This window comes from Oncorhynchus tshawytscha, linkage group LG01 (genome assembly GCF_018296145.1).
Source record: "Oncorhynchus tshawytscha isolate Ot180627B linkage group LG01, Otsh_v2.0, whole genome shotgun sequence".
Taxonomy (NCBI): Eukaryota; Metazoa; Chordata; class Actinopteri; order Salmoniformes; family Salmonidae; genus Oncorhynchus; species Oncorhynchus tshawytscha.
The window spans coordinates 24,626,474-24,651,759 of NC_056429.1; the positions used below are offsets into that span (position 1 = coordinate 24,626,474).

A 25,286-nucleotide genomic window follows, 5' to 3' on the forward strand; every position below is an offset into this window, starting at 1 on the left:
GGTTACCTTGAGTTTCGGTAGTCTCTTGATGGTCTTCAGGGGCCTCAGGACGCGCAGCACCCGAAGAGACTTGATGGTTTTGATGTCCCGTCCTTTATTATTTCTACAAGTAGACACACGTAGAATGAAGAACCTGTTGAACTCACTTTAACACTGAGCTAACCATGTTACTTATTACAGGCGAGGTATTACTGTGCTTTACATTTCTGATTAGAAAGATACATGTACAGTGCCTTCATGAAGTATTCATACCCCTTGACTTATTCCACATGTTGTTCTGTTACAGCCTGAATTCAAAATGTACTTTTCTCACTCATCTACACAAAATACCTCATAATGACCAAGTGAAAACATGTTTTAGAAATGTTTACTAATTTATTGAAAATGAAACACAGAAATATCTAATTTACATAAATCCTCTACAGGATCGGTGTCCCCCTCGCGGGACGGTTGAGCTAACATGTGCTAATGTGATTTAGTCGCTATTACAGTAAATTATTCTCACCCCTGAGTCAATACTTTGTAGAAGCATGTTTGGCAGCGATTATAGCATTGAGTCGTCTTGGGTATGTCTGTATCAGCTTTACACATCGGGAATCCTTGCAGATTTTCTCAAGCTCTGGTAAATTAGATGGGATTCAAGTCTGGGCTTTGGCTGGGCCATTCAATGTCTCACATTCTTGTTCTGAAGCAATTCCAGCATTGCATTGGCTGTATGCTTGGGGTCATTGTCCTGTTGGAATGTCAATCTTTGCCCCAGTTTAAGGTCATTTTCACTCCGATGCAGGTTCTCATCAAGGATTTGCCTGTATTTGGACCCATTCATTGTTCTCTTTATCCTTACCGGTCTCCCAGTTCCTGCTGCTGAAAAGCATGATGCTGACACCCCCATGCCTCACGGTGGGGATGGTGTTAGACAGGTGATGAGCTGTGCCTGGTTACCTCCAACTATCTGGCCTGAATGCGCTTTGTATTCAGGCTAAATAGTTACATTTTTGCCAGGTTGCTCAATTTGGTCTTGTCAGCTCGGGAATTCGATCTAGCAACCTTTCAGTTACTGGCCCAACGCTCTAACCACTAGGCTAACCTGCCGCCCCATGAATACTTTCTGAAGGCACTCTATGTAATAAACTACAGAGGACACATAGAATCCTGTTGAAGAGAGCAGAAGGAAAGGAAGTGAAGAAAGTGTTTACCCCAGCACATTCCTGGCAGTCCCACAGCAACACAATCCACAGGAGCAGAGGATGACAGAGAGAAAAACACGGATGCTGAACATGTATATCTCAGGATGGGAAAACATGTATATCTCAGGATGGGAAAACATGTATATCTCAGGATGGGAAAAACATGTATATCTCAGGATGGGAAAACATGTATATCTCAGGATGGGAAAACATGTATATCTCAGGATGGGAAAACATGTATATCTCAGGATGGGAAAAACATGTATATCACAAAACGGAGTGAAACACAGTGCTATACTACAGTGGCAGTATACACTGGTAATGTACACTACACAGGAAGTTATAAACTATGCAAGGTCACATGACTCACGTGAGGGCGAAGGCAACCAGAGCTCCGACCACCACGATAAAGTCTAGAATGTTCCACAGGTCCCGGAAGTAGGAGCCGTCATGGAGAATCAAGCCCTGGTCTATCATCTGTCAAAAAAGATATCTTGTTAAATGATTTGAAAACAGAACTGTGCTAAATATTTGCAATTGCCTCACTGTTAATTAGCTAAATACAATATATTCTGTCTATCTGACATTACATTTTCTTGGGACTAACAGTTTATGCCAAACATGTTCATGTACCTTCTGTCCAATCCAACTGACTCTGCTACCGTATGGTATGACCTATAGCATGTCAATATGACATCATTTGGTAATGTTTTAATACAGGATCCTTGCTGATTGAATTAAGAATACTGTATTTTTGTTCTATTAACTTGTTCTATAACTCACCTTTATTATCATTTCAAAGGTAAAGACACCTGTGAACACGTAGTCAAAGTAACGCAAAACCTGTGGGGTAAAAAGTAGACAAAAAAATTAACACATCCATTACAAAACTGGACTCCAGGGGATGAGGAAGAACATTTCATTCCTTGCCATTAACATTAGAGGAGATCAGAGAGAGAGCGATCAGAGAGAGAGAGATCAGAGAGAGACAGCTCAGAGAGAGACAGATCAATGAGAAACTGACCAGAGAGAGACAGATCAGAGAGAGACAGATCAGAGAGAGACAGATCAGAGAGAGACAGATCAGAGCGAGACAGATCAGAGAGAGACAGATCAGAGAGAAACTGATCAGAGAGACAGATCAGAGAGAGACAGATCGAGACAGATAAGAGAGAGACAGATCAGATAGAAACTGATCCGAGAGGGACACAGAGAGAGAGACAGATCAGAGAGAGACAGATCAGAGAGAAACTGATCAGAGAGACAGATCAGAGAGAGACAGATCGAGACAGATCAGAGAGAGACAGATCAGATAGAAACTGATCCGAGAGGGACACAGAGAGAGAGACAGATCAGAGAGAGACAGATCAGAGAGAAACTGATCAGAGAGACAGATCAGAGAGAGACAGATCGAGACAGATCAGAGAGAGACAGATCAGATAGAAACTGATCCGAGAGGGACACAGAGAGAGAGACAGATCAGAGAGAGACAGATCGAGACAGATCAGAGAGAGACAGATCAGATAGAAACTGATCCGAGAGGGACACAGAGAGAGAGACAGATCAGAGAGAGACAGATCAGAGCGAGACAGATCAGAGAGAAACTGATCAGAGAGACAGATCAGAGAGAGACAGATCGAGACAGATCAGAGAGAGACAGATCAGATAGAAACTGATCCGAGAGGGACACAGAGAGAGAGACAGATCAGAGAGAGATAGATCAAAGAGAGACAGATCAGAGACAGATCAGAGAGAGACAGATCAGATAGAAACTGATCCGAGAGAGACAGAGACAGATCAGAGAGAGACAGAGCTTCTGCTTAATGTGTTGCATCTGTTCTTCACCGCTGAACTGGGGACATATTGCCCTTTTAGGAAACCAACTTCTCTCTATAATGGTCACACTGATTAAGTTGAACCGGAGGGAATTCTATTTCTATTTCAGACTTTGGAAGATGATGCTTTCAAGTGGAGCCCTTCTCCGCTGATGGATTTCTGCTTTGATTAGCTTCTTAGCGTGTCACCAGGCCCATTGCATTCCCAACTCGATTTGCATCAATCAGCAACATCCAGAGAAGCCCCACCCCATCAAGTCACCATGGGAGATCTTCACAAAGCAATTAACGTAATGTTTTCTTTCAGTCTTCCAGCTGCTCAGCTAGGACAGGGCCTGATATGAGACCCCAGGCACACATTCCCAATGATTTGTTTTTTACCTCAAGGAACGTCTGTAACGAAGTACAAAACAATGGCATCGCCAATAGAAATGCTGAAGAATTCCAGATTGTACTAGATTGACACTGTTTGTGCTATCTGTCTGATTTGTAGTCGTATGAAGAGCCTAAACCAGAGGTGGGAGTAGGGAGTGTGATGTGATGATTCTATACCTCCCAACACCCTCCTCTATCTGGCTCTTCAGTGTGAGCAGAGAGTGACAATTCTAATATTGCTGTCCCCCTGTGAGATCAGCGATACTCATCAGAGACAGCGTCAAGTGTGCGCTTGCACACGCGGTATGCTGTGAGAAGATAGTACAGCACAGGAAAACTAAGCCAAACAAAAGCAATCACACGTCAAAGACAATAGCCTAACCACCATTGTGGAGAAGGACTGTTAGAACAATGAGGCTCAAGGTCAGAGAGGAAAACAGCCATCTGTTGAGTCCATGTAAAGCCCAGTGACCAGACTGGCTCTTACTTTGTTCCAGTTGGAGGTGGCTGAAACGGGGTCTTCTGCAGCGAGGGCGATACTGCTGGCAGCGATCACCAGCAGGATGCACATCTCAAAGTAACGCAGGTTCACCACATAGTGACAGGCCCGGCGGATCCTAGAGATGGAACAGAGGACACAACCACTCTGACTGAGAAACAGAGACAGCTGACAGAGCAGGTCTGAAACGGGTGTTGTGTTTCTCTACCTCTATCATGCCTGTGTTTGATGGTGAAGATGAGGGTTTTAAGATGATGGTGAGGATGAGGATTTTACGATGATGGTGAGGATGATGGTTTTAAGATGCTGGTAGGGATGATGGTGGGAGGGATGGTGGTGTTAGGATGATGGGAGGGATGATGGTGTTAGGATGACGGTAGGGATGAGGGTGTTAGGATGACGGTAGGGATGAGGGTGTTAGGATGACAGTAGGGATGAGGGTGTTAGGATGCCGGTAGGGATGAGGGTGTTAGGATAAGGGCAGGGATGAGGGTGTTAGGATGATGGTAGGGATGAGGATGTGAGGAAGATGTTAGGGATGATGGTGTTAGGATGATGGTAGGGATGATGGTGTTAGGATGACGGTAGGGATGAGGGTGTTAGGATAAGGGTAGGGATGATGGTGTTAGGATGCCGGTAGGGATGATGGTGTTAGGATGACGATAGGGATGAGGGTGTTAGGATAAGGGCAGGGATGAGGGTGTTAGGATGATGGTAGGGATGATGTGTTAGGATGATGGTAGGGATGATGTGTTAGGATGATGGTAGAGATGATGGTGTTCGGATGATGTAGGGATGAGGGTGTTAGGATGACAGTAGGGATGGTGGGGATGAGGGTGTTAGGATAAGGGTAGGGATGAGGGTGTTAGGATAAGGGTAGGGATGAGGGTGTTAGGATAAGGGTAGGGATGAGGGTGTTAGGATAAGGGTAGGGATGAGGGTATTAGGATGGTGGTAGGGATGATGTGTTAGGATGGTGGTAGGGATGAGGATGTTAGGATGATGGTAGATATGATGGTGTTAGGATGACGGTAGGGATGAGGGTGTTTGGATGACGGAGGGATGAGGGTGTTAGGATAAGGGTAGGGATGAGGGTGTTAGGATAAGGGTAGGGATGAGGGTGTTAGGATAAGGGTAGGGATGAGGGTATTAGGATGGTGGTAGGGATGATGTGTTAGGATGGTGGTAGGGATGAGGGTGTAAGGTTTACGGTAGGGATGAGGGTGTAAGGTTTACGATAGGGATGAGGGTGTTAGGATTACGGTAGGGATGATGGTGTTAGGATGACAGTAGGGATGAGGGTGTTAGGATGATGGTGGGGATGATGGTGTTAGGATGATGGTAGGGATGAGGATGTTAGGATGATGGTAGATATGATGGTGTTAGGATGACGGTAGGGATGAGGGTGTTAGGATGACGGAGGGATGATGGTGTTAGGATGACGGTGGGGATGAGGGTGTTAGGATGATGGTAGGGATGAGGGTGTTAGGATAAGGGTAGGGATGATGGTGTTAGGATGCCGGTAGGGATGATGGTGTTAGGATGACGATAGGGATGAGGGTGTTAGGATAAGGGCAGGGATGAGGGTGTTAGGATGATGGTAGGGATGATGTGTTAGGATGATGGTAGAGATTATGGTGTTAGGATGATGTAGGGATGAGGGTGTTAGGATGACAGTAGGGATGGTGGGAATGAGGGTGTTAGGATAAGGGTAGGGATGAGGGTGTTAGGATAAGGGTAGGGATGAGAGTGTTAGGATGATGGTAGGGATGATGTGTTAGGATGATGGTAGGGATGATGGTGTTAGGATGATGGTAGGGATGAGGGTGTTAGGATAAGGGCAGGGATGAGGGTGTTAGGATGGTGGTAGAGATGATGTGTTAGGATGGTGGTAGGGATGAGGGTGTAAGGTTTACGGTAGGGATGAGGGTGTTAGGATTACGGTAGGGATGAGGGTGTTAGGATGACAGTAGGGATGAGGGTGTTAGGATGATGGGGGGATGATGGTGTTAGGATGATGGTAGGGATGAGGATGTTAGGATGATGGTAGATATGATGGTGTTAGGATGACGGTAGGGATGAGGGTGTTAGGATGACGGAGGGATGAGGGTGTTAGGATAAGGGTAGGGATGATGGTGTTAGGATGACGGTAGGGATGAGGGTGTTAGGATGACGGTAGGGATGATGGTGTTAGAATGATGGTAGGGATGAGGATGTTAGGTTGATGGTAGATATGATGGTGTTAGGATGACGGTAGGGATGAGGGTGTTAGGATGATGGAGGGATGAGGGTGTTATAGGATAAGGGTAGGGATGATGGTGTTAGGATGCCGGTAGGTATGATGGTGTTAGGATGATGGTAGGGATGAGGGTGTTAGGATGATGGTAGGGATGATGGTGTTAGGATGACGATAGGGATGAGGGTGTTAGGATAAGGGCAGGGATGATGGTGTTAGGATGACGGTAGGGATGATGGTGTTAGGATGACGGTAGGGATGAGGGTGTTAGAATGATGTAAGGGAGGATGGCATTAGGATGATGTAATAGGAGGAGCAGAGAAGAGCAGAGGGAGACTTACCGATTGTCAGGTTTGAAGATGAACATACTGTCAGGTGTGACAGTATTGACTGGGTTGGCCACCTCTTCCTCGTCCTTCTCAGGCTTGGACGCCTCCACATCTTTACTGTTGCCTGGAAGAGGTGGATAATGTGGGTGTGCTACTCTGATTGTGGTACCATGCTGTGATATCAGGGGTATCTCCTACCCCGCATGAGATAAAGGCTTTCATACACCTCTCAACAGAACTATGTTGAATGTGATTAGAGTACACTGAATGTAAAATAAGGACACCCTTGATGGTGTTACCTGTGATGGGGGTGAGCTCTAGTGACAACTGGACATCGGTCACCTCGATGACGATACTGGAACTCAGAGGGGACTGGTTCAGAGTGGTGGCATTGCTATCGGTCTCACTGTCTCCTGTGGGGCCCTCTGGTAGTGCCAGAACTGCAGCCTGAGATGGCTGCAGGGTGGGTGGATCTGACTGTAGACCCTCCTCCCTGTTCTGCAGCTCAGGACCCCCAGTCTGATCATGGTCCCTCTGTCTGTGGAAGAGCAGAGGGACAAGGAACAACATCCAGACTCTGAGTCTGGATTCACTGGGGATTTGTTGTATTTAGGGCAACCTGAGGTCTGATACATTGACAATTGGAGAATACTGACTATCAACACTTTACAAACAAAGTCTACAGAATACTATACAAACAGTCTACTATGCATTGAATTAATAGAGCTAGCTGTACATCAGTGTGAGCTCTTCCTCACCTGTGTTCAGCCTCCCTGGTCTTGGAAGGTTGGCTGGTTTCTCCCTTGTTACCGTCTTTCCTCACCTCCTCCACCGGGTCCTCTGGGGTCTTCATCTCCATGCTGACAGAGCGACTGCTGCCCTCCCCCTGAGGTGAGTCCAAGCCTCTGGCCCCAGCCTGAGCCTCACAGTGCCCTGTGCCCTGTGGCCTCCTGAGCCTCATGCCTTCCATGTCAGTGGTCAGGGTGTCACCAGCAGGAGGGCGGAACTTACGCACCGCTCTCTGCCTTCTCTCCCCATTCAACCAGGGGCTCCTGCGGCCATTGAAACCTTGGTGGCAGTGGTTGGGGATGCCACGCTTGCCCTCTGGGCATGGCTCAGATTCTGTAGGCTCCGGTATGAACACAGCTGTGGACGTGGGGGAGACCGGCAGGGGCGTGTCAGTGGGATCGGGTGGCTCTGGTAAAGGGCTGGATAAGTGGGGCTCAGGGACACCCATGGACAGGGCTGGTTCCTCTAGGGGCATCTCCATGGGCTTTGGGGGCTTAGCTGTGAAGTCCTTAGGGTCAGCTGTGGGATCAGCCAGCTTCAAGCTGCCTGTGGGTGTGCCTGTTGCTTTGAGGTGGTGGGGACAGCCAGGGGGCGCTTCCTGCTCATCACTGGGGTTGCTGAAGAGGATCTCTCGGCTGGACATCTGCCGGTGCCTGCGCAGTTGGCTGGTTCTCTGCTCCCACACAGACATGGTCATCCGTCTACTCCTCTCCCTCCTGGACATGAAAGAGTTAGAGGAATTCAGTGGCGGGCATGGGGGCCCCTCGGCGAGGCTCTCAGCCTCCTCCAGAGAGTAGGCAGGCCGGCTCCTGTGTATCGCTCTTTTCCTATACAGGTAGGGTCTCCTCCTCCTGCTGGGAGAGAGGACAACAACACTGTCAGGATGAGTAGTAAGGGAGATAGCAACACAGTACTTGTCTATCGCAGTGATATACACTGAATGCTGCAAGTGCTATTCTTCATTTGAAACCAATTCCAAAATGTGTAAGAATTGCTTTTGAATTTCTTATGCTAGCTTGTATACAAATGTTTGTGAAACATACACTTATAAATAAAACATTAGTACAAAACCAGTGAGCAGTTGGAACACATTCGAGAAAAGGCAATCTAGTCTGATTTTCAAAGCTTGGTAAATAAGATCCAGAATTTTTATTAAGCATTTATAAGAAAACAATTTACTGGATCAATGAAGATGTTATGTGGTAAATTAAGCAAAATGTAACTAGGAAGTTATAATAACTACAGTATAATGAAAGTGGGAGATGTGGAACTGATATAAAATGCAGAGCCAAATACTGTAAGATTCTGGAAGTAAAACAAGGAATGCAATAAAATGAGAATAGAACATTTACCCAGTTAAGAAAATCAGGCAGTTTGTTTTGAAATTGAAATGAACAGACAGTGTTAATACTTACTCGTACTTGTACTCTTGTGTGGTCCGTGTTATCAATAAGCGATTGGTTGAAAACAAGACATTAGTGCTTTTGTGAGCAGAGACAAAACAGAGCCTGAGACACAGCCCAAAACGCAAGACTCTACAGAGGCTATTGTCAATTTGAATGGACCGTATCAGTATGTACGTCTCCTGTATTTCTGTATAGACAAAATCATTATTCTCTGTTTTACCAGGTAGTAAAATCCTTATGAATTATTCAACCAAATGAATGATGCCTAAATGTTTTGGCGTGTGCCTCGAGGAAAGCAAAGCGCAACATGACAAACAGGATGGTAGCAGTATTAGAACAATGAGAACAACATTAACATCAACAGGTGCAACATATAACATATTCAGGAAGTACGACAAGTTAAAAGACATTCAGAGATACAGTATGGTACAGGAATAAAACACAGAAATGGCCTTCATTGGCACAAACATAGCAAAGACAGATTGTTTAGGCAAAGCAAACATGTCAGTTTGCATTATGCGCGCAGCTCTTGTCCCCAAAGTTGTGCCAGGGTCACATTGTCATTGGTCATGCTGGTCAGAGAGAGACATGCACCCTCTGCTCCCCAAAGGTCAGAAGTCACAGACAAGCTACAACCCTTTTCACTTCGTCAACATCATCATCATCATGCTCTGAAAGTCAGTTGTGCAAGAGCCCCAGGAAGATAGACGGTCACAACATTTCACCCCAAACAACACAGACATGATGCAATGCAACCAAAGTTCAAGACTCTTCTCCAAACACAGATGCCGGGATACTCTATGTTATTTAAATCTCATCAATGTGATTCGACAAGTGCCTGACCCTGAATATGTCAGAAGGTTTATATTAAGGGACCCTGCAAAAATCACAGATACATCCCTACACCTCAAACTGGATGAATCTAGACAAATATTTACTTTGTTAATTCTGCACAAAGCAATGAATAGAACTGGTTATATTTGTAGCATCCACCAAAGCTCCGCTAACATCTACTCCTGCTGTACTAACGTAATGCCAAGGAGAACAAATGCTGCACAGCATGAGACCAACATTTTTAACCATCAAACGTTTAAAAATGCCTTTTTCCGCTCATGTGGTTTGAATGCCCATGCAATATGCTGTTCATTTTCAACATGCACACTATATCTCTATGGAACTAGAAGCAGAGCTACCATGTCAGTCAGCGCCATCTTGCCAGCATAGTGTGTCCCCATCTTGCCAGCATAGTGTGTCCCCATCTTGCCAGCATAGTGTGTCCCTATCTTGCCAGCATAGTGTGTCCCCACCTTGTAACATAGTATGTCCCCATCTTGTAACATAGTGTGTCCCCATCTTGCAACATAGTGTGTCTCCATCTTGTAGTATAGTGTGTCCCCATCGTGTAGTATAGTGTCCCCCCATCTTGTAGTATAGTGTGTCCCCATCCTGTAACATAATGGGTCCCCATCTTGTAAGAAAGTGTGTCCCCATCTTGTAGTATAGTGTCCCCCCATCTTGTAGAATAGTGTGTCCCCATCCTGTAACATAATGCATCCCCATCCTGTAACATAATGGATCCCCATCCTGTAACATAATGCATCCCCATCTTGTAGTATAGTGTGTCCCCATCCTGTAACATAATGGGTCCCCATCTTGTAACAAAGTGTGTCCCCATCTTGTAGTATAGTGTCCCCCCATCTTGTAGAATAGTGTGTCCCCATCTTGTAACATAGTGTGTCCCCATCCTGTAACATAATGTGTCCCCATCTTGTAACAAAGTGTGTCCCCATCTTGTAGTATAGTGTCCCCCCATCTTGTAGAATAGTGTGTCCCCATCTTGTAACATAGTGTGTCCCCATCCTGTAACATAGTGTGTCCCCATCCTGTAACATAGTGTGTCCCCCCATCTTGTAACATAGTGTGTCCATCTTGTAACATAGTGTGTCCATCTTGTAACATAGTGTGTCCATCTTGTAACATAGTGTGTCCCCATCCTGTAACATAGTGTGTCCATCTTGTAACATAGTGTGTCACCATCTTGTAACATAGTGTGTCCATTTTGTAACATAGTGTGTCCCCATCCTGTAACATAGTGTGTCCCCATCCTGTAACATAGTGTGTCCATCTTGTAACATAGTGTGTGTCCATCTTGTAACATAGTGTGTCCATCTTGTAACATAGTGTGTCACCATCTTGTAACATAGTGTGTCCATTTTGTAACATAGTGTGTCCCCATCCTGTAACATAGTGTGTCCCCATCCTGTAACATAGTGTGTCCATCTTGTAACATAGTGTGTGTCCATCTTGTAACATAGTGTGTCCATCTTGTAACATAGTGTGTCCCCATCTTGTAACATAGTGTGTCCCCATCTTGTAACATAGTTTGTCCCCATCTTGTTACATAGTGTGTCCCCATCTTGTAACATAGTGTGTCCCCATCTTGAAACATAGTGTGTCCCCATCCTGTAACATAGTATGTCCCCATCCTGTAACATAGTGTGTCCCCATCTTGTAGTATAGTGTGCCCCCATCTCGTAACATAGTGTGTCCATCTTGTAACATAGTGTGTCCATCTTGTAACATAGTGTGTCCATCTTGTAGCATAGTGTGTCCCCATCTCGTAACATAGTGTGTCCATCTTGTAACATAGTGTGTCCATCCTGTAACATAGTGTGTCCCCATCTTGTAGTATAGTGTGTCCCCATCTTGTAACATATTGTGTCCCCATCTTGTAGTATAGTGTGTCTCCATCTTGTAACATAGTGTGTCCATCTTGTAACATAGTGTGTCCCCATCTTGTAGTATAGTGTGTCCCCATCTTGTAGTATAGTGTGTCCCCATCTTGTAACATAGTGTGTCCCCATCTTGTAACATAGTGTGTCCATCTTGTAACATAGTGTGTGTCCATCTTGTAGTATAGTGTGTCCCCATCCTGTAACATAGTGTGTCCCCATCCTGTAACATAGTGTGTCCCCATCCTGTAACATAGTGTGTCCCCATCTTGTAACACAGTGTGTCCCCATCCTGTAACATAGTGTGTCTCCATCTTGTAACATAGTGTGTCCCCATCTTGTAGTATAGTGTGTCCCCATCTTGTAGTATAGTGTGCACCCCATCCTGTAACATAGTGTGTCCCCATCTTGTAACATGGTGTGTGTCCATCTTGTAACATAGTGTGTCCATCTTGTAGTATAGTTTGTCCCAATCTTGTAGTATAGTGTGTCCCCATCTTGTAGTATAGTGTGTCCCCATCTTGTAGTATAGTGTGTCCCCATCTTGTAACATAGTGTGTCCCCATCTTGTAACATAGTGTGTGTCCATCTTGTAACATAGTGTGTCCATCTTGTAACATAGTGTGTCCATCTTGTAACATAGTGTGTCCCCATCCTGTAGTATAACGTGTCCCCATCTTGTAGTATAGTGTGTCCCCATCTTGTAACATAGTGTGTCCCCATCTTGTAGTATAGTGTGTCCCCATCTTGTAACATAGTGTGTCCCCATCTTGTAGTATAGTGTCCCCCCAATCTTGTATTGTGTGTCCACATCTTGTAGTATTGTGTGTCCCCATCTTGTAGAATACTGTGTCCCCATCTTGTAGTATAGTGTGTCCCCATCTTGTAGTATAGTGTGTCCTCATCTTGTAGTATAGCGTGTCCTCATCTTGTAACATAGTGTGTCCATCTTGTAACATAGTGTGTCCCCACGCTATGTTACACCATGTGCATGTACATGCATTTCCACCAGACAGACTGGGAGTCCTGTAAGTTCTGTGAGGCAGACCATCCATATAGGAAATCAATATTGTGAGCTTTGATTAAATAACATTACTTTATGACTCATCTCTTGTAACCCAATTGGCTTGTCCAGATGTATGTATGTAACCCATACCATTCCTAATAATGGTAATACTTCTAAAAACATGATGCTAAAAACATAATGTCTTGTGAAAATGAGGGAGCCTAAGTACTGCAGTAAATTTCTCTCATGGGAATGATATAATAATTTGGATGCCAGTAATGCTGTCTCTATGACGATGGTATAGGCTCATCCCTGCAGATACTAGGAAGCCTGCTGGTAGCCATGGTGATATGAACTCATTATGAAGGTCTCTACGACTGTCTGGGGCTCCATAATACAGCTCCACTTACAGTAGCCTGTACCTAGATCAAACTAACTAAATCAAGTAACCAGTAACACAAACTAGAATCAAATCTAGTTTAAACCTGGGGCTCTTATGCATTACAAGAGAAATTCCCTTGTCCTTTTGCAAAACCCTAATTCCAAGGCATAGCACTACGTAAGAAAATTGCACATAGTGAAACTTTCTCGGCCTCAATCCCTCCCATCCTTTAATGTTGGCTGTGCTGCAGAAGCAGCCCCTGGTGAGACTACACAGTGTTAGTACTGTTAGTTAGCAGTCTGTTCGAGTCCTGAGGGCGACAGAGAGGAAGGGGAACAGGCAGCAGGGGTACACACAACTTACTCTGATGACATCAGGGAAGACATGGCCCCTACTTCCTTTGCTTTCTGGAGAGCATGTTTCTGATTGAAAGCAGCCTCTTCGTCCTCTTCATCCTAAATATAAGATTGCATTGAACATTTTAGAAAATCCCTATTGTTTTTGATAGCAGCTATCATCTTCAATTGTGAGAAGACTAGTACATTCTTGAAAGGAGGTTTTACCTTGGTTAGTTCCTGGGCATTGGCCAGATTGTCCACAGCGATGGCCAAGAAAACATTCAACAGCGTGTCTGGTCACAGTCATGTCAAGGACCTAAAACGATCAAATAATCTACAGAATCCACACATCTTACATACGCAGTAGGGAAAGTGGTTTTCTGGCTGAGAAAGGATACAGTTACCAAAGAGTGTGAGTACAATGAAGTATATGGAGGACCACATTCCTGACTTCACTCCTCCCTGGGAGCGGATCCCATTGTACATCACCTCATTCCAGTCTTCTCCTGTCAGAATCTAGATAAGGCGTACCACACACCCCAACATTCAGACAGGATACACATGTAGATCTGTAGGTTCCTGACAATGTAAGATTTCCACATGCAAAGCTTTGATTCCGGTCAATCATACGGATCGCTTCCTAAATCAAAAACACAAAAATCAAAACAATTGAGATGGGCCAGACCTGAAATACAGTCATGATGGCTGCAGGAAAAGTATCAAAGTTTGTAGGAGTGTAGTCTTCAAAGATGAACCTGCATTGAAAGAGGAAGACCGAGAGGACATTGAGTTGAGCCAAGATTTTAAATGATTATTTCTTCCCAGACAGAGAAACCAATTGTTGAATTTTCCTTTTCTGGGTAATAGAAGGGGAAGTTTTTCCAAGGTCTGTTTAGTTTTCTGTATTCCAGTGGCCAGGCAATGTCTGTCTCTATGCACTGCATTCATTGAAGTGACAGTTTCCCCAGAAACGGTCCTTTACCCGTGGGAACATTGTAGCACAACAACTAAGACTAGATGTGTGACAGAATCTGCTAGGGCAAGACTGAGTCCTGTCAGGTTGTTTCTAAATGTGCAACAGGGGATGAAAATGTACACTGTAATATTACATTTATCACAAGAAGCATGACGGCATGATGACACAAACCAAACAATCAATTGTACTACATTCACTTTGATTACATTGACTGCCAGTATCCATCATACAGTGGGGCAAAAAAGTATTTAGTCAGCCACCAATTGTGCAAGTTCTCCCACTTAAAAGATGAGAGAGGCCTGTAATTTTCATCATAGGTACACTTCAACTATGACAGACAAAATGAGAAGAAAAAAAATCCAGTAAATCACATTGTAGGATTTTTTATGAATTTATTTGCAAATTATGGTGGAAAATAAGTATTTGGTCACCTACAAACAAGCAAGATTTCTGGCTCTCACAGACCTGTAACATCTTCTTCAAGAGGCTACTCTGTCCTCCACTCGTTACCTGTATTAATGGCACCTGTTTGAACTTGTTATCAGTATAAAAGACACCTGTCCACAACCTCAAACAGTCACACTCCAAACTCCACTATGGCCAAGACCAAAGAGCTGTCAAAGGACACCAGAAACAAAATTGTAGACCTGTACCAGGCTGGGAAGACTGAATCTGCAATAGGTAAGCAGCTTGGTTTGAAGAAATCAACTGTGGGAGCAATTATTAGGAAATGGAACACATACAAGACCACTGATAATCTCCCTCGATCTCGGGCTCCACGCAAGATCTCACCCCGTGGGGTCAAAATAATCACAAGAACGGTGAGCAAAAATCCCAGAACCACACGGGGGGACCTAGTGAATGACCTGCAGAGAGCTGGGACCAAAGTAACAAAGCTTACCATCAGTAACACACTACGCCGCCAGGGACTCAAATCCTGCAGTGCCAGACGTGTTCCCCTGCTTAAGCTAGTACATGTCCAGGCCCGTCTGAAGTTTGCTAGAGAGAATTTGGATGATCCAGAAGAAGATTGGGAGAATGTCATATGGTCAGATGAAACCAAAATATAACTTTTTGGTAAAAACTCAACTCGTCGTGTTTGGAGGACAAAGAATCCAAAGAACACCATACCTACTGTGAAGCATGGGGGTGGAAACATCATGCTTTGGGGCTGTTTTTCTGCAAAGGGACCAGGACGACTGATCCATGTAAAGGAAAGAATGAATGGGGCCATGTATCGTGAGATTTTGAGTGAAAACCTCCTTCCATCAGCAAGGGCATTGAAGATGAAACGTGGCTGGGTCTTTCAGCATGACAATGATCCCAAACACACCGCCCGGGTAACGAAGGAGTGGCTTCGTAAGAAGCATTTCAAGGTCCTGGAGTGGCCCAGCCAGTCTCCAGATCTCAACCCCATAGAAAATCTTTGGAGTGAGTTGAAAGTCCGTGTTGCCCAGCAACAGCCCCAAAACATCACTGCTCTAGAGGAGAGATCTGCATGGAGGAATGGGCCAAAATACCAGCAACAGTGTGTAAAAACTTACAGAAAACGTTTGACCTCTGTCATTACCAACAAAGGGTATATAACAAAGTATTGAGATAAACTTTTGTTATTGACCAAATACTTATTTTCCACCATAATTTGCAAATAAATTAATTAAAAATCCTACAATGTGATTTTCTGTATTTTTTCCCATTTTGTCTGTCATAGTTGAAGTGTACCTATGATGAAAATTACAGGCCTCTCATCTTTTTAAGTGGGAGAACTTGCACAATTGGTGGCTGACTAAATACTTTTTTGCCCCACTGTAGTTTGTGATTAGACTAGACCTGATAGACATGGAATGGTAGTTTGTCCTTGCCTCTACGGTACAGTATCTCAAATCAAATTTTATTCGTCACATACACATATTTAGCAGATGTTATTGCGGGTGTAGCGAAATGCTTGTACCTGCCACCAAAGAGCTGCATGCCCAGCAGAGCAAAGACCAGGATGAAGAGGAAGAGGAGGAAAATGAGGCTGATGATTGATTTCATAGAATTCATCAGAGATACCACCAGGTTCCTCAGCGACGCCCAGTACCTGTCAATCGCAACCAACCAGAGGCGGGATTAGTTCCAATTTAATTCAGCCAAAATAAGAGACAATCAATTAATTAAAAATGTATCAATTTTGTTATTGTGAGAGTGAATCTATTTGCCACTAGCCTTGCAATGGACATATCTGCATATCTTACCCCTATCAACGTCACACCTATTGTAACGCTCGTCAAAATGGGTAGACCAAGGCGCAGCGTGATTTGGGTTCATCATAATTTATTTAAATGTGAACCAGCAACAAAAAAAAGAGACACAAACAAACAACCAACCAAACAACCAAACAAACAAACAAACGTACAGCCTTGAAGGGCTCAAAAGCAACCGTACAAAAACAAGATCCCACAAACAACAGGTGGGAAAAGGCTGCCTAAACATGATCCCCAATCAGAGACAACGATAGACAGCTGCCTCTGATTGGGAACCATACCAGGCCAATATAGAAATACAAAAACTAGACTATACATAGAAATAATAAACTAGAACACCCCCCAGTCAGGCCCTGACCTAAAATAAAGTCTTTCTATGGTCAGGACGTGACACTTATGTAACACCCAGCAACCTAAATCTAGGACATTGATACCTAGGTACCAGTGCTTGCTAGCAGGTTAACGTTTATTGTCATGAATCTTGCCCTGGAGGCAGAACTGAGCGATTTCCGCTTGATGGGCCAGTTGCAATGTTGAAGTTGGCTATTATCGTAAAGAATAATTTAAACAAAAATTACCCTTCATTTAATGTTAGGGTTAGGCATCCGGTCATGTGCCAGCAAGTTACCTTTTTGCAGTGCTGCCTCCAAGGCAAGATTCAAGACAATAAATGCCAACCTGCTGCTTGCTATGCGTTGCCTCATTGCATGCTGCAGGAATAATGTTATAAAGTAATAGGCAGGAGTAGTGAGGAGTCCTTGGACTAACTTGGTGATCTTGAATATCCTCAGCAGACGGAGCGCACGCAGCACACTGATGCCAAAGGACATGCCAGGCCTGAAGAATCCCCACATCACCTCAAAGATGCTTCCCACTATCACCTGTTAACAGACCCAGTAACAATATCACTGACAGCTGAAACACACCAACAGCAGCCTTCAACATACAGTAAACAGAGACAAAGACAAAGGATGTCTGTTTGCGCATGAGTGCAGAGGTGACAGTTTTATATAGTTGGTATACAGTGTCAGAAGTTACTTTTTTCATAGCATGTTAGGATAATTTACGCTGCAGATCAGGAGAATTAGGTTAAGGTTAGGAAAAGGGTTTAGGGTTAGTTAAAATAAAAAAATGATCCAGATGGGAATCAAACAAGCAACTTTTGATGTCACTTTGAGATAAGCTGTATCCCGTCTAGCCATGACCAGAGGTGACAGAAACAGAGACATTAACTGCACTTCATTAACTAAATTATGCCATCAGTGTTAATTTAATTAAGAAGTCTTTAAGTCACTGTCCAACGTTTTAAGTAAATAATTTCCTCTCACTCCCTTATAATGGGTGCAATGTTACAATCTATGTCCCTGTCTTTCCCTCTGGCATGTTCTCTCCATGTTGGTTAGGGATGAAGGACAAAAATAAAAACTCACCCCGCAGTCGAAGCGATTGAAGGCGGAGTGGAAGTAGAGTCTGGGTCCCAGGCTGTACATCTTTAAACACATTTCAGTGAGAAACAGACCCAGAAAGAGGAACTCTGCATAGTCTGAAATACGAACAACAACAACCCTCATGAACACAGTAAGAAACAAACATCTCAAAGATTAACGTCACCAGACATGATTTATTTTGGATGGAGATGATGGTACGTACCCGTGTGTGTGTGTGTGTGTGTGTGTGTGTGTGTGTGTGTGTGTCTGTGTGTGTGTGTGTGTGTGTGTGTGTGTGTGTGTGTGTGTGTGTGTGACTTACAGAGGAACACAGACAGCCAGTGGGGTTGGTTGTGATGGACGATGGCAACACAGAGTGTGTTGAGGGCCACCAGGCCCAGTACGGTCCAGTAGAAGATGTGTGTCTTCACCATGCGGCGGAGAGAGATCCGCAGCAGACGCTCCTTACGCTTCAAATAAGCGGTGGGTCCTCTCTTAGCACTCCTGATGCTGGCTCTGGTCATCGGGATGCCTAGAGGGGAGAGTCCAGTCAGGATCATAACTAAAATCACCCTAGTAGTAGAATGACAAATGCACATTTTCTTCTAGATCTTTTCTCTTTGAAACTTTTCACCTGCACAACAGAAACACTTTGTCCAGGCCTTCTCATCTATTTAGCTTAGCCACTGACTGTAACACGTAATGACGCCTGGAAATGATGAGCTGCCATTTCCAGTTTATTCCCAATACGCCAATGGCAATCTCCTCCTCTGTAATGAGTCTAATATAGAGGGGGTGCCTGCTGGCAGATCGTTCAACCATTCAGGATGGCAGTTACGAACCATTGTTCTTTTCAGTGGCTATGTACATACAGTACCAGTCAAAAGTTTGGACACACCTACAGTACTCATTCAAGGGTTGTTCTGTATTTGGACTATTTTCAACATTGTAGAATAATAGTGAGTAGTGATCAAAACTATGAAATAACACATATGGAATCATGTAGTAACAAAAAAGTGTTAACCAAATCAAAATATATTTTATCTTTGAGATTAAAATAGCCACCCTATGCTTCATTGAGAGATTTGCACACTCTTGGCATTCTCTCAACCAGCTTCAACTGGAATGCTTTTCCAACAGTCTTGAAGGATTTCCCATATATCCTGAGCACTTGTTGGCTGCTTTTCCTTCACTCTGTGGTTCCAACTCATCCCAAACCATCTCAATTGGGTTAAGGTCATGATATTGTGGAGGTCAAGTCATCTGATGCAGCACTCCATCACTCTCCTTCTTGGTCAAATAGCCCTTACACAGCCTGGAGGTATGTTGGGCGATTGTCCTGTTGAAAAACAAATTATAGTCCCAATAAGCACAAACCAGATGGGATGGCGTATCGCTGCAGAATTCTGTGGTAGCTATGCTGGTTAAGTGTGCCTTGAATTCTAAATAAATCACAGACAGTGTCACCAGCAAAGCACACCCACACCATCACACCTCCTTCTCCATGCTTCACGGTGGGAACCACACATATGGAAAGCATCTGTTCCCCCGGTCTGCGTCTCACAAAGACACATTTGGACTCATCAGACTAAAGGACAGATTTCCGCCGGTCTAATGTCCATTGCTCGTGCTTCTTGGCCCAAGCAAGTCTCTTCTTATTATTGGTGTCCTTTAGTAGTGGTTTCTTTTCAGCAATTGGACCATGAAGGCCTGATTCATGCGGTCTTCTCTGAACAGTTGATGTTGAGATGTGTCTGTTACTTGTACTCTGTGAAGCATTTATTTGGGCTGCAATTTCTGAGGCTGGTAACTCTAATGAATTTATCCTCTGCAGCAGAGGTAACTCTGGGTCATCCTTTCCTCTGGCGGTCCTCATGAGAGCCAGTTTCATCAAATCAAATTTTATTTGTCACATACACCAAATACAACAGCTGTAGAAGTTACAGTGAAATGCTTACTTACAGGCCCTTAACCAACAATGCTTTAAGAAGTTTTAAGAAGTGTTAAGTAAAAAAAAATGGACAATAAAAGTAACAAATAATTAAACGGCAGCATTAAAAAAACAATAGCGGGGCTATAAACAGGGGGTACCGGTACAGAGTCAATGTGTGGGGGCACCGGTTAGTCGAGGTAATTGAGGTAATATGTACATGCAGGTAGAGTTAAAGTGACTATGCATATATAATAAACAGAGAGTAGCAGCAGTGTAAAAGAGGGGTCTGGGTAGCCCTTTGATTAGCTGTTCAGCAGTCTTATGGCTTGGGGGTAGAAGCTGTTTAGAAGCCTTTTGGACCTCGACTTCGCACTGTGGTACCGCTTGCCGTGCGGTAGCAGAGAGAAAAGTCTATAACTAGGGTGGCTGGAGTCTGACAATTTTCAGGGCCTTCCTCTGACACCGCCTGGTATAGAGGTCCTGGATGGCAGGAAGTTTGGCCCCTGTGATGTACTGGGCCATACACCCTACCCTCTGTAGTGTCTTGCGGTCAGAGGCCGAGCAGTTGCCATACCAGGCAGTGATGCAACCACTCAGGATTCTCTCAACGGTGCAGCTGTAGAACCTTTTGAGGATCTGAGGACACATGTCAAATATTTTCTGAGGGGGAATAGGTGTTGTCATGCCCTCTTCACGACTGTCTTAGTGTGTTTTGACCATGATAGTTTGTTGGTCATGTGGACACCAAGGAACTTGAAGCTCTCAACCTGCTCCACTGCAGCCCCATCGATGAGAATGGGGGCGTGCTCATTCCTCCTTTCCCTGTAGCCAACAATCCTCTCCTTTGCCTTGATCATGTTGAGGGAGAGGTTGTTGTTCTGGCACCACACGGCCAGGTGTCTGACCTCCTCCCTATAGGCTGTCTCATCGTTGTCGGTGATCAGGCCTACCACTGTTGTGTCATCGGCAAGTTGATGATGGTGTTGGAGCCGTGCCTGGCCATGCAGTCATGAGTGAACAGGGACTACAGGAGGGGACTGAGCACGCACCCCTGAGGGGCCCCCGTGTTGAGGATCAGCGGGGCGGATGCGTTGTTACCTACCCTTACCACCTAGGGGCGGCCCGTCAGGAAGTCCAGGATCAAGTTGCAGAGGGAGACGTTTAGTCCCAGGGTTCTTAGCTTAGTGATGCACTTTAAGGGCACTATGGTGTCGAACGCTGAGCTGTGGTCAATGAACAACATTGTCCAGGTGGGAAAGGGCAGTGTTGAGTGCAATAGAGATTGCATCATCTGTGGATCTGTTGGGGCGGTATGCAAATTGGAGTGGGTCTAGGGTTTCTGGGATAATGGTGTTGATGTGAGTCATGACCAGCTTTTCAAAGCCCTTCATGGCTACAGATGTGAGTGCTACGGGTCGGTAGTCATTTAGGCAGGTTGCCTTAATATTCTTGGGCACAGGGACTATGGTGGTCTGCTTGAAACATGTTGGTATTACAGACTAAGTCAGGGACAGGTTGAAAATGTCAGTGAAGACACTTGCCAGTTGGTCAGTGCATGCTCGGAGTACACGTCCTGGTAATCCGTCTGGCTCTGCGGTCTTGTGAATGTTGACCTGTTTAAAGGTCTTACTCACATCAGCTACAGAGAGCGTGATCGCACAGTTGTCCGGAACAGCTGATGCTCTCATGCATGTTTCAGTGTTACTTGACTCGAAGCGAGCATATAAGTAATTTAGCTCGTCTGGTAGGCTCGTGTCACTGGGCAGCTCGCGGCTGTGCTTCCCTTTGTAGTCTTAATAGTTTGCAAGCCCTGCCACATCCGACGAGCGTCGGAGCCAGTGTAGCATGATTCAATCTTAGTCCTATATTGAACTTTTGCCTGTTTGACGGTTCGTCGGAGGGCATAGCGGGATTTCTAATAAGCTTACGGGTTAGAGTCACACTCCTTGAAAGCGGCAGCTCTATCCTTTAGCTCAGTGCGGATGTTGCTTGTAATCCATGGCTTCTGGTTGGTTCATCATAGCGCATGATGGTTTTTGCAACTGCACTTGAAGAAACTTTCAAAGTTCTTGACATGTACCTGATTGACTGACATTCATGTCTTGAAGTAATGATGGACTGTCATTTCTGTTTGCCATAATTTTTTATGCCATAATATGGATTTGGTCTTTTCCAGCGAGAGCGATCTTCTGTATACCACCCCTTCCTTGTTACAACACAACTGATTGGCTCAAACGCATTAATAGAAGGAATGAAATTCCACAAAACAACTTTTAACAAGGGACACCTGTTAATTGAAATGCATTACAGGTGACTACCTCATGAAGCTGGTTGAGAGAATGCCAAGAGTGTGCAAAGCTGTCATCAAGGCAAAGGGTGGCTACTTTGAAGATTCTCAAATATAAAGTATATTTTGATTTGTTTAACACTTTTTTTGGTTACTTCATGATTCCATATGTGTTATTTCATAGTTTTGATGTCTTCACTATAATTCTACAATGTAGAAAATAGTGCAAATAAAGAAAAACCCTTGAATGACTAGGTGTGTCATAACTTTTGCTTGTCACTGTGTACACACACACACACTCACTCACTCACTCACTCACTCACTCACTCACTCACTCACTCACTCACTCACTCACTCACTCACTCACTCACTCACTCACTCACTCACCACTCACTCACTCACTCACTCACTCACTCACTCACTCACTCACTCACTCACTCACTCACTCACCCACAGAAGAGATGTCACCATACTGCTGGTCCAGTCCTCTCCTCTCCTCTCTCCTCTTGATTGTGGCCCTCTTCAGCACTGCAGCCAAAGGTTTCACATTGTCAGCCCACAGAAAGCACACCCAAAACACAACATTTATGACACTCCAGCACAGAGAACGTGTCAGGACACACACAAGTAGATATATAAGATCATGAGGGTATTACTAACGAGGTGAGAAGAAAATGGAGAAAATAATAAACACATTTACATGCCACTGTGTTTGGTGCTTTGGGTATTGTAAAACAAGAGCAAAACAGATGCATTTAGTAAACATGGGTAAGAGCATACATCAACATGATGTTAATAAGATATGCAGAACGATGAACCCGACTAAACTACAACTAATTGTTGTTGTTGGTTCTATTCTCTCGGCTATAGCCCACACTCACAGTAAGTTTATATGGAGATCACTGGTGCAATGTCTAATTTTAGCCATATCATACTAAAGAGTGGTTTTGAAGCACACATATAATTCTATATGTCCCTAATGGGGAAAATACAATGAATTATCAGGGTGAGATGAGCTGTTCCTCCATCCTCTCCTACACCCCCACCACCTTTTGGTATTGATCTAATTGATTTATTCATATTTACCTTGACTTTCCCCCTTTTAATAAGCCACTGAACCAATATTCATAGGAGTGTTTGTATGAGGCACACACTGGCTGCATCCGGTCATTGCATTTCAGTTGCTAAGGCAACATCGGCACACTCCTTAAACTAGAGTAGACTAATGCATCTTCTGCATTTACAGCTACTTTTTCTTTTCTGGTGCCGAGTTTTATTTTTGGAGGTCAGAATGTCTTGTGGTTCATTAGGAAGTGGGTTTGTGGAACAATAGCTAGGACTATTTTAGCGTTCATGTCAGATTCAGTTGTTGCAAAGGAACAAAAGATGGCAAGGATTTGTAGAATAGAAGTTGTTCCTCACCATGGTTACCGCTTGTATTCCATTCAGACAGCCTCGTGGGAGCTGTCAATCAACATTTAATAAAAACGATTTGTTTGTTGGGGGGGGATCATGCTTCACTTGATATGGTCATAGCTTTTGTACTGTAAGTGTCTGGTAGGTTTAAAAGTCCATATTGGTAGTGATGTACCAGAGGTGATTGCTTTTGGGGGTACAGCATGCACAGTCCTCAATAGTTCTAAGTAAAGTTGTTTTTGAAGTGCACCACACCAGAAGCAACAACAACGGTATTTTAGGAATAGCTGTTCTTATGAAGATTTGCATCTAAATATTTCTTTGGTATACATACAGTATATATCATGATTATACACAAGCCCAGAGACATATACATACAGGAGAACACACACGTTTAGAGTCTTGGGAGACAAAACTTCTCAAAATAGTTACACTCTTATGAGAAAGTAAATCACTGTCACAGTCAACCAAACAGATAGTACTGTACATTCCAACACTCAATGACACACAATTGATACATTTAATACTTCAGGAGAGTCTGACAACACCTATTCTTTCTCCCTAGCACTTACCTACGTAATACAATGTTATTTATGCATCACACACAGTATGATATTAATAAATGAACAATTCTTACAAAATGAAATGTTTTCTATGAATTATGTATTTCAATGTAGGCCTATGTTATAGTTGTGTTTACAACATGTGGTTGACAGTCTTAGAGGACAAGAAGATGATAATGAATCCATTCAGATATTCATGGCTTTAAAACAGAATCCCATAAATCCTGTACAGACAGATTAACTGTAAACTATGTAGTGATGTAAAGACAATATAACCAATCGGGCCATCTTTCCAGTCTTACCATCAAGAGCAGACGGTCCTGAATTCTTATTATCCTCTGCAAGCATCACTTCCTCTGCAAAGCAGACCCAACAAAGAAGTCTGATTCATATAGTAGAAACTTAAATATCAAGGAGATTGTGTTTCAGAGGTAACCTTTCAAAAGCAGGATGTGAATTAGATCTATAGTGTGGTACAGATAGTGGTTTCAGTACCTGCTTTGTCAATCCAGGCCCGGTAGCCATTGAGTTCCCTCTCAATCTGCTGTTGCCTCCGCAGCTTCATGAACGCCCTGCGGTTCTCCACCCGCTCCCTCTCTTTGGCAAACTCTCTGCAGGCCAAAATCAACAGGAGATAATGACTATTCTTAGACATGTTGTTCAGCGCTGACCTGACCTCCCTCATCATTCAGACACCAGGGGAGAGAACGGGGGGTACTCAACCCTTGTCTCCTTTACATGCAGTTAATTAGAGTAGATTGTGAGTCAACCTTTTATATTAAACTAATTAACTTGTGCAGACGGTGACAGTGTGTATTAAAGCTGTCAGCCACCCCAGCACAATGTGATGCTGTAACGTCGACTCACCCTGAGAGCACTCCCAATACCAGGTTCAACACGAAGAAGGAGCCAATGATTATCAGAGGGATGAAGTACATGCAGTTCCAAGTGGGACCTAAAGCATCATTGGTCTGTGGAGATACAAAACAAAGAGCTGACAATGAAGCGCACTGTATTATTATACTGTATATACAAAGTATTCACACCCCTTGACTTTTTCCACATTTTGTTGTGTTACAGCCTGAATTTAAAATGGATTCAATTGATAGTTTTTTCACTGGCCTTCACGCAAAGCCTCATAATTTCAAAGTGGAAAGTTTTTTTTATTTTTTACAAATCAATTAAAAATTATAATATGAAATGTCTTGAGTCAATAAGTATTCAACCCCTTTGTTATGGCAAGCCTAAATAAGTTAAGGAGAAACATTTGCTTATCAAGTCACATAATAAATTGTATGGATTAACTCTGTATCAATAATAGTGT

General features: G+C 43.9%; 1 protein-coding gene and 1 long non-coding RNA gene across 2 annotated transcripts in view; both read right to left on the minus strand.

The window, feature by feature from the left end:
* The window catches only part of LOC112260280 (voltage-dependent R-type calcium channel subunit alpha-1E), a 92,669-nt gene that overhangs the window by 15,814 nt on the left and 51,569 nt on the right, over nt 1–25,286 (minus strand). Inside the window, exons 6-21 of the mRNA XM_042327877.1 lie at nt 24,830–24,933; nt 24,458–24,573; nt 24,265–24,318; nt 22,434–22,511; nt 18,086–18,295; nt 17,767–17,879; nt 17,105–17,217; nt 16,042–16,173; nt 7,220–8,101; nt 6,761–6,999; nt 6,474–6,585; nt 3,885–4,014; nt 1,971–2,030; nt 1,558–1,664; nt 1,197–1,208; nt 7–103 (exon numbers count right to left, since the gene is read on the minus strand). Coding sequence (XP_042183811.1) covers nt 7–103; nt 1,197–1,208; nt 1,558–1,664; nt 1,971–2,030; nt 3,885–4,014; nt 6,474–6,585; nt 6,761–6,999; nt 7,220–8,101; nt 16,042–16,173; nt 17,105–17,217; nt 17,767–17,879; nt 18,086–18,295; nt 22,434–22,511; nt 24,265–24,318; nt 24,458–24,573; nt 24,830–24,933 — 2,559 coding nt within the window. The remainder of the gene's footprint in view (nt 1–6; nt 104–1,196; nt 1,209–1,557; nt 1,665–1,970; nt 2,031–3,884; nt 4,015–6,473; nt 6,586–6,760; nt 7,000–7,219; nt 8,102–16,041; nt 16,174–17,104; nt 17,218–17,766; nt 17,880–18,085; nt 18,296–22,433; nt 22,512–24,264; nt 24,319–24,457; nt 24,574–24,829; nt 24,934–25,286) is intronic.
* LOC112248243 lies at nt 13,339–13,873 on the minus strand. Its single transcript, XR_002953207.1, has 3 exons — nt 13,800–13,873; nt 13,513–13,630; nt 13,339–13,407 (listed from the first exon to the last, which is right to left on the minus strand). It is a non-coding gene; the product is annotated as an uncharacterized LOC112248243 (long non-coding RNA).